General features: G+C 38.8%; 1 protein-coding gene across 2 annotated transcripts in view; it reads right to left on the reverse strand.

The window, feature by feature from the left end:
- The window catches only part of rhbdl1 (rhomboid, veinlet-like 1 (Drosophila)), a 68327-nt gene that overhangs the window by 31655 nt on the left and 21239 nt on the right, over window positions 1-15433 (reverse strand). For both annotated transcript variants that reach the window (XM_038301028.1, XM_038301029.1), the window contains 3 exons: window positions 8430-8654; window positions 7478-7626; window positions 7275-7387 (listed from right to left, as the gene is read on the reverse strand). In XM_038301028.1, coding sequence (XP_038156956.1) covers window positions 7275-7387; window positions 7478-7626; window positions 8430-8654 — 487 coding nt within the window. The remainder of the gene's footprint in view (window positions 1-7274; window positions 7388-7477; window positions 7627-8429; window positions 8655-15433) is intronic.

A 15433-nucleotide genomic window follows, 5' to 3' on the forward strand; every position in this document is an offset into this window, starting at 1 on the left:
CATGCTTGATTACAGATTTTTCTTTGTCTCATTATGAAGTCGTGAGCTCTTTTTGGAGCCAACGGCGCTTCCGCTTTTAAATATAAACTGGATGACAAAAAAAATCAGATAATTTAGAGTGAAAGCTTTGCCCCATACTCTACGCTGTGTCACATTAAAGGCTGCAGAACAAATGCTGACAGGCACCAAAACAGGAAGAAAAATATCACACTCATATCTAAGCTGAGCAAAGCAGATTTGCAGATGCTTCTTTCGCTCTTTAGAATGATTTGGATTTTCAAAGGCGTGAGGTGGGAAAGGAGGTAGACGCCCTGAGGCGAACGCTGGGATATGAGGAAAAACATGATGTTTTGGCAACAGATAGAGACACTCAAGAATTTATGACTTTAGGGAAGAAATCTTAAATGCAGAAAAAATGAGAAGAGCATAACAAAAAATGAACCCACTCTTATGTATTTAATGTGAAGCTCAGGAAAGATTTAACTCTGCATAACAATCAAGATGCATCTTGTCCATAAGGACAGAAACTCTGAGTCAAGCTGTTCTGCAGCACAAGTGGAGCTCTTCATCCTCTCTGTGCTGCAGAGCTCTGAAGGACCACTGAGTGGAATCATAATGAACAAGGACAAGGACCAAGGTCTGCAACGGCACTGTTGAAAAGTAATTACAGAACTGTTCCTTTTGTCAGCACAGACTCAAGGACAAACCGTCCAAAGTCGCTCTTTATTCTCAGCTAACACAGAACAGTAAAGAGGTGCTGCATCAGGCTAGAGCCAAGATTTATAAAACCGCCTCTGGTTGATATTTTTTGATATGTTTCCCACAGAGATATGCGTTTATGCTTTTGAACTACATACGATTATGAAAATAGTTTTATACTTTCATATTATATAAAGAATCTTCAAAAGAACGATCTTTTCCTGTTTTTTAAAGCAGTTCCTGCTAGAAAAGTCCTTCTAGCAAAGTTACACCAAACAGAAAAAGGCATAATACCTGCAGCTCAGTGCTCCATATTTCCACTCATTGAGTGCAGCTATAACTTGAAAGCCATGTGACCTACAAAAATAACAAGTAACAAGCCTGCAAAGCCAACATTATAGAACTTATGAGCAAAAATAAGGCTTCATGAATAAAAACATGAGTGAGCCATAGGCCAAAAATAGTGGGGTCAAAGAAAAATGAATCATAATATAGACTACGGATAATTTATAGTGTCGGGCAGCAAAGAAATTTTGACTGCTGAAAAAGTACAGGCCGCACGTGGAGTAGGTTCTTAAGTCAGAAAAGAAAAAACAAACCTCCAGATATGATCCTGCTTTGCTGCTGCTAAAAAACAACCAGGAAGAAATGTAATGTCTTTCCAGCGTTCTCTAAGGGTTTGATCGTCTAAGAATTAGACAACAATGAGCTACTGAAATAAAACAGAAGGCCTTGAAATCCCTTAAAGAACATCCCAGACGATAGGAATAGAAAAATCAGGATGTTCTATCCAGATATTATTGTTAGGATAATTATCATTGATGATGTGTGAGTCTATTACCTGCCTGCTGCGTGTCAGAACAATTTTTTTTCCTATGTAGTTAAATTAATTAGGACAGTTCCTCTGTCCGGCTATAAAGTTCTCATCTTCTTTCTGTACATGGCAAAGATTTAAGAATGGAATGAGAGCGGTGTCCTTGATCTAAGAACAAAGTGTAAGATTTTGATAAGGCTGGAAGCATGGATGTCTCCTCATCTGCAAATGTGAATGATGTAATGATGTGGGATACTGGAGTTGTATAAAATGCTTCTTTAACTGTGAATCGGGGCCACTTTATGAGAGGTGAGCCTGGTTGGTAAGCGTAACCACCTATAGGTCAAAAGCAACTTCTCTGATCTGAGCAATATTACAATTTCTATAAAAATCTGTTGTCATGTCTCATGGGTATTTAATAAATATACAGTATGAAGCTCTATTTAAAGAGTTTGTCCGAAGTGATCTCTATTCAAGACAAACACAAAGGTTTTCATAACATTATCTAAAAGATTGTTATAAATGATCAGCATTGGGATCTCTGACTGACCGAACTTAACCCTCTGTGCATGTTTTGGTGTAAAATTGATCCAAACTTACCACTGACAAACTGATATGAGCCAAGCTTAACATTTCCTGGTCCACAAGGTATTTCTTAATACACTTGCAATTTTTTTTTACCCTTTTACAACAATTTTACTATATAGGAGAGGCTCAAACACAAGCAGGTTCCTTTTAGTTTTGGACATGTTTTGTAGTGGCCTAGTCAAAGTCTTACCTTAAATCTGATAGAAAATCTGTACAAGACCCAAGGATTGAGATGATGAAAACTATGAAAAGTAAAAATGAATTTGACTTATGTTAAATGATGTGTAAAGTAAAATTGAACATCAGTCAGAGGGTTTAATTTCTATTGTGGACATTAAGACACATGTAAAAAATTTAAAGAGAAGCATTTTTCAGCACCCAGATCTGAGGTTCTGACTGTCACTTTGCATGATCCCCTCAATGTTTTATCCTTCTGTTCTTCTAAAGCTGCAGCTTACATCTCCGAACTGCAACAGCAATTCAAACTTGAGTTAATTCTGCAGAGAAAAAAAACCCTGCATTAGTCTCTCAGATCTTCTGCAGTAGGTTCCATGCTGGCTCACTTTCTTGCTGTCATCAATGCTTAGAATGAATCAAAGGCCTAATAATTCATGAGCAGTAACAGTGTGTGTTCATTCAACTGTAGAGAGAAGCGAGGCGCCGAGTTCTGAGCTGCTTTAACTATATTTTAGTAGACAGAGATCCAGGAGGAGGCAGAAGGAATTTGGATTTTTAGTCAGATGGTGGGAGAAGTTTGACAATCATGTTACTGAGATGTGATTAATGTAGAAAAATATGATTCTTTTTTCAACAGCAGCCATATAACAGGCTGAAATAGATTTATGGAAAACAGGTCAGGAATTGTTCCAGTGAGGAGGAATGAAGTATTGGAACGCCGTCCTATCAGCACGGGTTTAATATTTTAAATTTAATTGTATGTACGCAGCCTGTATGCTATCATTTGACCGAAGACACTTCTAGCTATGAATCTTAGCTTATTAAAAACACAGATCTGAATAGAAACAGAATGTTAATAAAAAACTAAAATCATTCAGCTTGACTTACTGTGCATTAACATCAGTTTGTCTGACTACTAAACAAGACGGTGGATTTCACTGTTTCACTGGAGGTGCTTGTGTTAAAAAAAGAAAACAGCACCTGCAGTTTTACTTTGCCAATGTAACCAGTATTTTAGTTCCAACAAAACCAGTAAATGGAACATGTCAGACAGACAATCAGAGCACAGGGAGTAAACAATGAAAACCCCAAAATAAAGTAGGTCACTACAGATATGCAGCAATCTGAAAAAACACACAAACAAAAGCAAAGAAAACAAACAGCATTTTCTGTTTGGCTTTCTGTGAAAAAAAAAGACTTATTCCTCTTATTTCTCTGTTTTAATCCCGTATTCTGTCCCTCTCCTATTTATTGTAGAGGTGTTTGAAAAGCCTTAAAATAAATCCATCTCTTTTGAAGAAAAATTATCTTAGGGTAAGAGTTTAGAAAAATCCAACATTTGATTTAGGTTAATTTATTCACTAGGGAAAAATCTAATGATAAAACAATTGTTCACATAGAAAACTACCACTGATACATATATTTTAATGTTCCATCTCCATCTTCTTTCTTATTGTCTAAGTCCTCCAGGTGTTGGTTTATTATTTTGTTAATCTAATGTTAGATTCTTTATAATTTCTTGAATTTTGTTTCCTCTATATTCTAGTTTATTTCTCCCCCTTGGTTTGGTGTTTCCATGAAACTTACTTTGACTCCTTTTTTCCGTTTGGGTGGAGGCTTTGAGGACCCAAATGCAGAGAAGAGGCATAGGTGAGTTTCGCTGATTTAATAAAGACTAACAGGCAACTGAGGGAAAAATCTAGAAAAATACACAAAAACTGAATTATTTTTTTTTTTATTTGTCAGGGAAAATATTCGGGAGAAGCAAGACAGAGAAAGCAACAAAACAACAAGAAAGTAGCACTGAGTGAAGCTCTGCTGCTCTTTAAAGTCCAGAACTCTGATGATACTGATGAGTTTCACCTGTGTAGACTTCCCAGGTTCTCCACAATGATCCTCTCTGGAAGAGATGCATAACTCTCTCTCACACACACAGAAGGGAACCCTGACACTTTTGTGTTTATAAGGGTCCTTCTCACCACCTCTCTGCCTACCTTCTTCTTCAGCTACTCCTCATTATTCCCTCATTACCACACGTGCTCTCTGTGTCATTCTCAGTATCTAAATCCACTGCTGGTCATTGTTTCCTTATGGATCCTTCCCTTACTTCTTGGTACTCATTCTGCTACCTGCTCAAGGCTCAGTTATACTTGATGTTTGCACCTTATATGTGGTATTGAGACGCACCGACACAACGTCTGCAGCTTTTGTGTGGCTTTTCGCCACAAACCACAAGCTTACAACAACTAACAATATGAGAAGTAGAAAAAAATGCAGTTTTCAATTAAATTCAATAACAATTTTTTTAATCCCAAAGGGAAATTCAGTTTCACTACAGCCTGTCCAAGAAGACAAAACACAGATATTATACATGGGGGGACAGGGTGTCCGAGGCCTTGCTGACATCAAAGGCCCTGTCCTTTCAGATGGGGTAAAAACTCACAATGGGTAAGGTGAGGGAAAAATATCATATTTTACCCTTTTCCTTAGCAGGATACAGTTTGAAATTGCAAAAAACAAAACAAAAATCAGCACAGAAACAACACAGATACAACAAAGCATGTTGCAGGGGGAATGGTGGAGTGTGCAAAATAAGTCAATGAAGCACTTTTCCATTGTCCTTGATAGAACGATGTAGTGTAATGCTCATCGACCGGCAGCACATGAACCACGTCTTTAAGGATGGGAGGGGGGCAGAGGGGATAGCATCATGTTTACATTTAATCCAGGGAAAGTTGAGTAGCTAAGGCTTCTGTAGGCCAGACCAGATTTCAGACTGAAACAGATTGTTTGGGTCAGGCTGGCTGATGATTTTTTTTGCCAACCTTGAGAATTTTTGCTGGTGTCTCAACACGGTGAATAGAACAAATTGATGGTTCATTCTGCCAGATCCAAACTTACAACTTTCTCCATTATACAAATTAACCTCTGAGTCCAGGAACCCCAGCCAGTCTATGATCCTGTTCAAAGATCACATCCAGCAAACGATTCTGCTCCCTTAAAGGGGAAAGCTATTTTTTTTTTTTTTTACATTGGGCTCTTGATTAACCGTCATTACATCATGTTCTACTCACCCATATGAGTTTTGTGTCATTTGGAGCTGTTCTGAAGATATTCCGTTAGATTATATCCAAGTAACATCTTCCTATGGACAGTCGACTTGAAGGCACAAACTGAACTGTTCATAATTTATTCATTATGATACGCAAGCATTCATAACGTTCCCCTTTAACATCTCTCAGTCTGAGTGTTTATAGCTTGTAGATCCTCTCTTACATGCCAGGCAACCCAAGAATGAACAAAACAGCTGCTAATGTCTTCCAAATTCCACAATATGACAGGTATCCACCAATTCCAAACAGCAGAAATCCTGTTATCAAAAATCTAGTTATGCACACATTTTCTACGTCCTCGACAGAAGTAATCGGCAGGAAGACAATCTTCCCTTTTTGCTGGGAATTCATTATGTATCTGGAGAAAAGGTCCCTGTCTGAACAGGGAGGGTTCCCCCTTACCCTGTCCTCTCGTCAAAAACATTTGATCAGTTGCATAGAGAGACCAGCTGACCAGATCCACAATTCAGTCTTGGAAGATATGTAAAAAGAGACTCCAAAAGAGGATACGACACAGAGCTGAAGCGGGGCAGACAGGGGAGGGAGACAGAGAAAGCATCCCCCTCCACTAAGAGCAAATCAGAAAGAAGAATTAAATTTTTTTTTTTTTACTTTTATTAAAACCTCTTCCTGTCACCCAAGAGTGAAAGTAATTTCTTTCCAAGAGTTCTTCTTGGGTTGGTTTTCTAAGTTTTATTTAAGTAAATTTTATCAATTTATTATTAATTTATTCAAATTTTATGATCAAAATCGATATGCACACAATTCAATACTGTCTGCTCTCCATGTAAACCATGTTGCATGACAGAAAGTCCTTCTTCTCCTAGAGCATCTCAGAAAGTTGGAGAAAACAGACAGAAGGATCTGTGAAATTGTGTCTTTGCCTCTAGATCAATCGGAGTCATGGTACGTCTCTCATGTTCTCTTCTCTTCAGCCTAACTCAGATTCCCTAAAACATTTAGACATTTCTCTGTTGATTTGGATCATGATCCTACTGAAAGACGCAATGAGCCATTTAAAGTTTTTCTGTTTAAGATTTCAGATTTCTATAATAAAGCATTTTTAAAGAGTTTCAGTTAGAAAGGACGACAGTTGTACTTATATAGCATAGTACATGTTTAGGTTTGAGTTTCATGTCTGCCCCTGTGAACAACTCAACAAGCCTTGCAAGAGGCAGATGGACATTTCCTCTGGATTTTTTCCTGAACATAATTATTCTCAAATTAAAGTTCAGGTCAATTACGGTACTGCAATGAGAAGTATATTTATTTAAAGGTATAGTGGAGGATTTTCGCAAATCTTTGAGAAGACTCACCCTCTCTACTTTTAAAAAACAATGCACATGCACAACTCTGTACCCGCTCCCAAGAGGGAACACCTATTAAACGTCGGCAAGAGCGTGCATGAGCCCATTTCTCCTCAAACAAGCTCTGTTTAAAAGTTGTTGTTTGCATCGCTCATACAAGCTTACTTTCCAAAATAAGATTTGCAATTTTTCCACTATGTCAGACTCACCATAGCTAAGGGAAAATGAGGACAAGCACGTAGGACGACCTTACGTAAACATATCACCAGAATGATTGACAATTAGGAGGACCACTTATTTTGATGATCCACCCGGAAAAATAACATCCTTTACCTATACCTTTAATCCTATACCTTTAAAAGTTGATTCTATGGGTATAATATATATTTTGACTCACTTCCAAACTAAAATCGCAACAACAAATATGTACAGAGCCCAAAAAAAGCAGCAAGCCCTGCAAGTCACCTAAATAAGCAAACTTTATATAACTTTACAATATTCATTTGATAATTCCCCTCTTATTTCTCATTAAAGCTTGTAAATGTCAGAACGATCTTAAACCAGAATTACACTCACCGGCCAGGACTCCTGCCATGTAGAGTAAACTTATCCGTAAGATGCCATGGACCATTTCTAAAGGAACGCCGATCATCAGCTGCAGCAAAGCATTAAATCCCAGCTGCTCTAATCTGCAGAGAGAAGAAAGTTTAAAGATGATTTTGTTGCCCTTGTTTAGCCTTGTCATCAGCAGTCAAAGAAAGAGGAACACGCTAACATACCCAACATGCATAAACATGTAGCTGAAGAATCGCCACACTTGTGCACGGTGACCTGGATGGTAGACCAGTGGGCTCTTCATGAAGTCTGGCTGGTAGGTCTGCAGAACCCACTTGTTGAGCATGATGCCATAGCACATGAACACAATTATCTGCAACACAGCGTTCATGCCAGCTTTGTTAATAAGGTCCTGTGAGACAAAACCCTATTATATTTTCTGAAAGACATGTGACATTTCTGACTGTTTTTGTATTCCTCACTTGATGCTTATTAAACTTGTGGAGACAATTACTGCCTGCAATAATAAAAGACACATCTGGATCAGTTCCATTAATTTCTTCTCATAGAATAATGGCTCATTGTCCCTCTAAATTAAAGCGAATGTGAACAATTATATTCTCATGCCATTACAGGCCCGTCGGCTCCATTTAGAGACATTCAAAGGCAACTTGGCTTTCCCTCCTGAAAATTCTAATGGTTTCAGGGGAAATGAGGAAATTGCATTGGTTGGTTTCACTGCATAATGTTCAACCTTTCAGATGTGACCCAACACCATTTCCAAGTCTTTTAAATGTTTTCTAAATGGACCACATTAGAGCAGTTATTTTTTAATCGGTATCCACAGTGCAAACTCACAGAAAATCCGATATCCAAAGTGGGTCACCTCAAAAATTGTCCATAAGGACTTATTGAGCAGCAATAAACTGCACTTTAAGAGTCTGGCTCCCAATAGGGTTACCGGCTCATGTGAAGTTCGGTTCGAAGCTATAAATCTTTTCAAAGAGGTGTTCTTGGAAAACTCGGAGCTGCAGAGGTTTGTACCACTGATAGCAGGTATCTCTCCTATAAGCATGTCTGCACCAAAGAGGGGCAATAATTAGCCCTATAGGTGTGTACATTTCGTTCACCACAAATCAACTGATCACAGAAGAAGCTCAAAGGGTTTTCTCGAACCTGAACGATGGTGACAATTGCAATGAAGATGGGCGGAGGACAAAGGCGGTTTTGGTGGAAGTACCAGCGTCGGTCCGTCTCACATGGCAGGATCTCGTAGGCCACATAACGGACAAAACGCTTGTAAAGCCCAAGGCCCGTCTCGTCCAGTAGGATTTCCCTCTGCAGGGTGCGACGCCCGTTGGCAATGGCACGTCGGAAACTGCTGGAGCGTTTGCTGCTCATCTGAAAACAAGATAAAATAGAATAACTTTTTTATGGCAAGTAAGATACAATGTAGTTTTAGTTTTCCATTTTGAATTTCATTCCATTCTTCAATTAAGACAGTGTTGAAACAACTGGATGATCTGTATCAATCCAAAAAACATAAATAAATCACATGTTATTATTGTGAATCTGCTTTGTATTTTAATGGTGAACGAAAATACTTGTAAGTACTTATGTTTTATGCCTCTGATACAGTAGGAGATGTATCCTAATTTCCAGCCTAAGTCTGTCTGTCTGTCTATCTATCTATCTATCTATCTATCTATCTATCTATCTATCTATCTATCTATCTATCTATCTATCTATCTATCTATCTATCTATATATATATATATATATATATATATATATATATATATATATATATATATATATATATATATAATATATATAAAAGCAACTATACGTGGCAGGGAACCCTCACCTAATTTCTGATTCTAATCTAACCACTTCACTGTGTTGAATAATTTTTTGCTACAGGACTAAAACTTCAATCCAAAATGGTCAGCCAACCTTTAGGTTAGAAAAATAAGAACAAAAAGAGATGTAACCTGAATAGTCATTGCACAGCAGCAAATTGTACATTTCCTTTTAATAGTCATAACAGGATTAAAACATTAAATGTTTGCTATCAGCTTAAGAAAGCGTGTAAAAACCTTGTATACTTGTAACTGTAAACATAAAACAAAGAATAGACAATAAAAGAAAATGCCTAGAAATGCAAATTTTTCCAGGAAAGCACCAGGGCAAAAATAGAAAACAGCTTATAACCAAGCCTCCCATTGACTTTCCATTTTTGAATTGACTAAAACAGACATTTTGCTGCAATATTTTTGAGAAGAAGAAATTTGCAAACTTTGAGGTTAATCCTGTGTACTACAGTACATCATTCGTCATAATCTGGTAGGTTGTGGAAATCACATTAATAGGGGAGCCGTTTTCTTGGTTTTATCCACATTAGATCTTTGTTCAAATTGTTAAATCTTAACTTTTTTGTTCTCTCAGAATTTTAGAGCCTATGTTTACGTGGATAATTTTATAAAATCATTCTTTATAGAAATTACATTGAAGTTACACTATATTGCCAAAAGTATTTGCTCACCTGCCTTGACTCACATATGAGCTTAAGTGACATCCCGTTCCTAATCCATAGGGTTCAATATGACGTCGGTCCACCCTTTGCAGCTAGAACAGCTTCAACTCTTCTGGGAAGGCTGTCCACAAGGTTTAGGAGTGTGTTTATGGGAATTTTTGACCATTCTTCCAGAAGCGCATTTGTGAGGTCGCACACTGATGTTGGACGAGAAGGCCTGGCTCTCAGTCTCCGCTCTAATTCATCCCAAAGGTGTTCTATCGGGTTGAGGTCAGGACTCTGTGCAGGCCAGTCAAGTTCATCCACACCAGACTCTGTCATCCATGTCTTTATGGACCTTGCTTTGTGCACTGGTACACAGTCATGTTGGAAGAGGAAGGGGCCAGCTCCAAACTGTTCCCACAAAGTTGGGAGCATGGAATTGTCCAAAATGTCTTGGTATGCTGAAGCATTCAGAGTTCCTTTCACTGGAACTAAGGGGCCAAGCCCAGCTCCTGAAAAACAACCCCACACCATAATCCCCCCTCCACCAAACTTTACACTTGGCACAATGCAGTCAGACAAGTACCGTTCTCCTGGCAACCGCCAAACCCAGACCCGTACATCAGATTGCCAGATGGAGAAGCGCGATTCGTCACTCCAGAGAACGCGTCTCCACTGCTCTAGAGTCCAGTGGCGGCGTGCTTTACACCACCGCATCCGACGCTTTGCATTGCACTTGGTGATGTATGGCTTGGATGCAGCTGCTCGACCATGGAAACCCATTCCATGAAGCTCTCTGCGCACTGTTCTTGAGCTAATCTGAAGGCCACATGAAGTTTGGAGGTCTGTAGTGATTGACTCTGCAGAAAGTTGGCGACCTCTTCGCACTATGCGCGTCAGCATCCGCTGACCCCGCTCCGTCAGTTTACGTGGCCTACCACTTCGTGGCTGAGTTGCTGTCGTTCCCAAACACTTCCATTTTCTTATAATACAGCTGACAGTTGAATGTGGAATATTTAGGAGCGAGGAAATTTCACGACTGGATTTGTTGCACAGGTGGCATCCTATCACAGTTCCACGCTGGAATTCACTGAGCTCCTGAGAGCGACCCATTCTTTCACAAATGTTTGTAAAAACAGTCTGCATGCCTAGGTGCTTGAATTTATACACCTGTGGCCATGGAAGTGATTGGAACACCTGATTCCAATAATTTGGATGGGTGAGCAAATACTTTTGGCAATATAGTGTAGTTACGTTTGGGATTACATTCTGCAAAATCTCAGATAATTTATCGCTTCTGTTGGAAATCCAAAAACAGCATTAATGTTTCATTTCCAGAAAGCCATGAGAAATAAAAACATTCTCACACACATGATAATTCATCACTTAAGCCACCCTAGCAATTTCCATTGTAGTAGATACCAATGTTGCTAACCCTTGATACTGCTGGCTTGAGTTGCAAATATGCATTAAACATATGGCCGTCTTTCTGTTACTGCAGTCAAAAATACTGCATACAGAGAATAGAAACTCCTTTCTAAAAAAAACAAAACAATGGAGCACAGAGGAAGGTTGAAAATTACTTACTCAGTCGTTTTAATCTATATTAATCCAGACAAAAACAACAACAACTGAAGATCCACATTTTCTACACTGTTCAAGCAGTTTTTTATATAATTTGTCTACAGTGAAGACACTTAAAAAACATTTTAATGTTAGCTGTAATTATCTAATTTCTATACAAAAAATAAATGTGTTTTTATAAAAAAAAAAAAGTAGCTTATTGCATGTTAAGTAAACATTAGTTTGCTCTGTTCAAAGGTATCTTTAAAAATTAAACAAGTTAAACTAACAGCAAGCAGGATGCTAGCCAACACAGGAAAGATCAGGGAAGTAGTTCAAGCGTTCAGTTTTAAATAAAGTAACTACTTTTATAATTTAGTATGGTTCAGATGCTCACATCAATAATAAAGAGTCTTCATTGTTAGTTTTAAGTCGTAAATGTATCCCTTTTTATTATCTTTGGGTAGAAATATATCTTGATGGTTGTACAGAGTAGGACTACAATGCAGACATTTGTTAGACAGCCCAAAATGGGAAATCACCTGAGGATGTGACAAAACAAAAACAGAACATAAAGCATGTATGAAGAAACAGGCAGATGTGACGGAGAACCGGTGGACATGGCAGCTGAAAGCAAGAGTTTGGCAGGGAATGATCAACAGCTTCATTACAGAGGCAGGGTGGGGGATGAAAACAGGCTGCTGGCGAGGCAAGTCGATCATAAAGAGGAACAGCTGGGTAGAATGAAAGCAGTGAGCTGATATGACTAATAGCAGTAAATAACTGATCAGAGGTAAAAACAAACCCAAACAAAAATCAAAATAAAGAAACTGTAAATGAACGACAGCAATAAAAAAAAGGAAATGAAATGGGAACTCAAGAGAGAGCATAAAAAAACAGGGAAATGATAAAACAGAAACACAAAAACACCAATGGATCATTAAAATTAGTTATTTCTATTAGTAACTCTTTAATCTGTTTCCTCTTTTAAATGTTTGAACTAAATGTAAGGATTCATCCACAAGAAAAAAGCTGATTTCAGTCATTCATTAAAAAATGTATATAAAGCTTCTGTTTATCCACTGCAGTATTAAAATTCTGGCTCTTTAATACAAGATAAAAAAGAAATACCCACTTTGATACTGAAAGTGTTAAACAGTAAGAAAAAAAATCTATGGTAATTCAACATTTTAATTATGTTGGATTAAAAAAAAATTAAAGAAAAGCCTGTGCTTAGTGAATCCTGGATGGGGTTCCTGTTTATTTAACTAAATAAGGACATAATTTGAGCTTAATTCAGCTGCATAGAAATTATATCAACATCATGCATTTATCTGCAAAAGTTGGAAAAACTCGTTATTCATGGAAAACATACATCAAATCAAAGTATAGAAGTGGCCTTTGACTGATATTAAATGATTTTGAATCTGATTAAATCCTGCTCCTTAAAAAAAAAAAAGCGGGTTGTTCTCCCAAACAAAAAGGCAAATTTTGATAACAAGAACATACACTATATTGCCAAAAGTATTTGCTCACCTGCCTTGACTCACATATGAGCTTAAGTGACATCCCGTTCCTAATCCATAGGGTTCAATATGACGTCGGTCCACCCTTTGCAGCTAGAACAGCTTCAACTCTTCTGGGAAGGCTGTCCACAAGGTTTAGGAGTGTGTTTATGGGAATTTTTGACCATTCTTCCAGAAGCGCATTTGTGAGGTCGCACACTGATGTTGGACGAGAAGGCCTGGCTCTCAGTCTCCGCTCTAATTCATCCCAAAGGTGTTCTATCGGGTTGAGGTCAGGACTCTGTGCAGGCCAGTCAAGTTCATCCACACCAGACTCTGTCATCCATGTCTTTATGGACCTTGCTTTGTGCACTGGTGCACAGTCATGTTGGAAGAGGAAGGGGCCAGCTCCAAACTGTTCCCACAAAGTTGGGAGCATGGAATTGTCCAAAATGTCTTGGTATGCTGAAGCATTCAGAGTTCCTTTCACTGGAACTAAGGGGCCAAGCCCAGCTCCTGAAAAACAACCCCACACCATAATCCCCCCTCCACCAAACTTTACACTTGGCACAATGCAGTCAGACAAGTACCGTTCTCCTGGCAACCGCCAAACCCAGACCCGTCCATCAGATTGCCAGATGGAGAAGCGCGATTCGTCACTCCAGAGAACGTGTCTCCACTGCTCTAGAGTCCAGTGGCGGCGTGCTTTACACCACCGCATCCGACGCTTTGCATTGCACTTGGTGATGTATGGCTTGGATGCAGCTGCTCGACCATGGAAACCCATTCCATGAAGCTCTCTGCGCACTGTTCTTGAGCTAATCTGAAGGCCACATGAAGTTTGGAGGTCTGTAGTGATTGACTCTGCAGAAAGTTGGCGACCTCTTCGCACTATGCGCTTCAGCATCCGCTGACCCCGCTCCGTCAGTTTACGTGGCCTACCACTTCGTGGCTGAGTTGCTGTCGTTCCCAAACACTTCCATTTTCTTATAATACAGCTGACAGTTGACTGTGGAATATTTAGGAGCGAGGAAATTTCACGACTGGATTTGTTGCACAGGTGGCATCCTATCACAGTTCCACGCTGGAATTCACTGAGCTCCTGAGAGCGACCCATTCTTTCACAAATGTTTGTAAAAACAGTCTGCATGCCTAGGTGCTTGAATTTATACACCTGTGGCCATGGAAGTGATTGGAACACCTGATTCCAATAATTTGGATGGGTGAGCAAATACTTTTGGCAATATAGTGTATTTCAATGAAAGAAGCGATACCTGTAAATGTGTGTTCATATAGTGCAAATTTGCTTAGTGAGGAAGGCCACTGCAGCAAACTACAGCCAGCAGGACCGGCTCTAGATAAGTTCTTTAATAGGGTTTTAGGATAAAAACTATCCTAATGCCTTTGATTTGACAGCCAAGGCAGAAGGCTGTCAGGATAAACACATTGTCAGTTCAGCTCCCCACAGTAGGGAACCTTTAAACAGCTGACATCTTTAGCTGAACAATGCAGCGCATATAATGCAGCCAGAAAGCTGACAAGGCAAAAATATTTACATCCAACTGTGAACGCCTGACAAGGGGAGAGAAAGTGCAGCAAGGAGCTGGATCTCAGACTTCTCAGTAACCTTGGCAAATGTGGGAGCTGAATGGAGCTGAATGGAGGCGAAACGACTCCTCTTGAGAAAACCAAGCAGGGAATAAGATATACCTGAAGAAAATACAATTCCTGGATTGTTAGTCAAGTCCAACTGCTTGACAAGGAGCCGTGGGACAGCATCAGTAACTGTTAAAGAGTCAGATATACTAAAGGACAAAGTATAGAAATGCATAAGCAAAGTAATCAAGAGACATAAATGTGCACAGATATTTTTCATTATAAGAAATCACTTTGATAATTAGATACAGCTGCCTTAACACTGGCTAATTATAACACTGGAGGTGATGAAAGGATATGAGAGCAGAGATCACCAGAACATCACAGGTTCTACCACGAATAGAGTATTGGTCTAAAAGCGCAAATGTAAAACTATATATATGAAAGAAAGCTTGATGGTGGAGTAGTAGTTAGCATGTTGCCATACATACAGCAAGAAGGTCCAGGATTTGACCTGTTCTTTCTACATGGAGCTTAAACACTTTTCTCGTGTAACACTGTGGAATCATCTAAAGGAAATCAGATATAACACCTGCAAGAGATTGTGCCAAAAATGGCACCTATTTTTGCAAATATGCAACAGACCCTTTGTATTACATACACAGCCAAGATATCAACAGTGCCAGTTTTTCACATTCGCTGTGAACCTAGGAACCTTTGGCAGGTTCTGGTTTCCAATATAACTGATCCCTAATGATGTATGTTATCATTGTAAATGTTTTCACAAATTTAAATTCGTTTTTTAAATAAAAATAAAATATCTTTTAGATTTATATACATTGATATAAATTCATGTGTCAAGAGGTCAATCAAAATATTTTGTAATGTGGCTCTGAGAATGAAAAGAAAGATTCATTATCCACAATGAATAAGTCCTGAACCAATATGAGCTGAAAGACCGCTCAGAGAAGAAGAAGCCATAACTCCTAAAGCTGGGCA

This window comes from Cyprinodon tularosa, unplaced genomic scaffold, assembly GCF_016077235.1.
Source record: "Cyprinodon tularosa strain WSP-4 unplaced genomic scaffold, ASM1607723v1 ctg46, whole genome shotgun sequence".
Classification (NCBI taxonomy): Eukaryota; Metazoa; Chordata; class Actinopteri; order Cyprinodontiformes; family Cyprinodontidae; genus Cyprinodon; species Cyprinodon tularosa.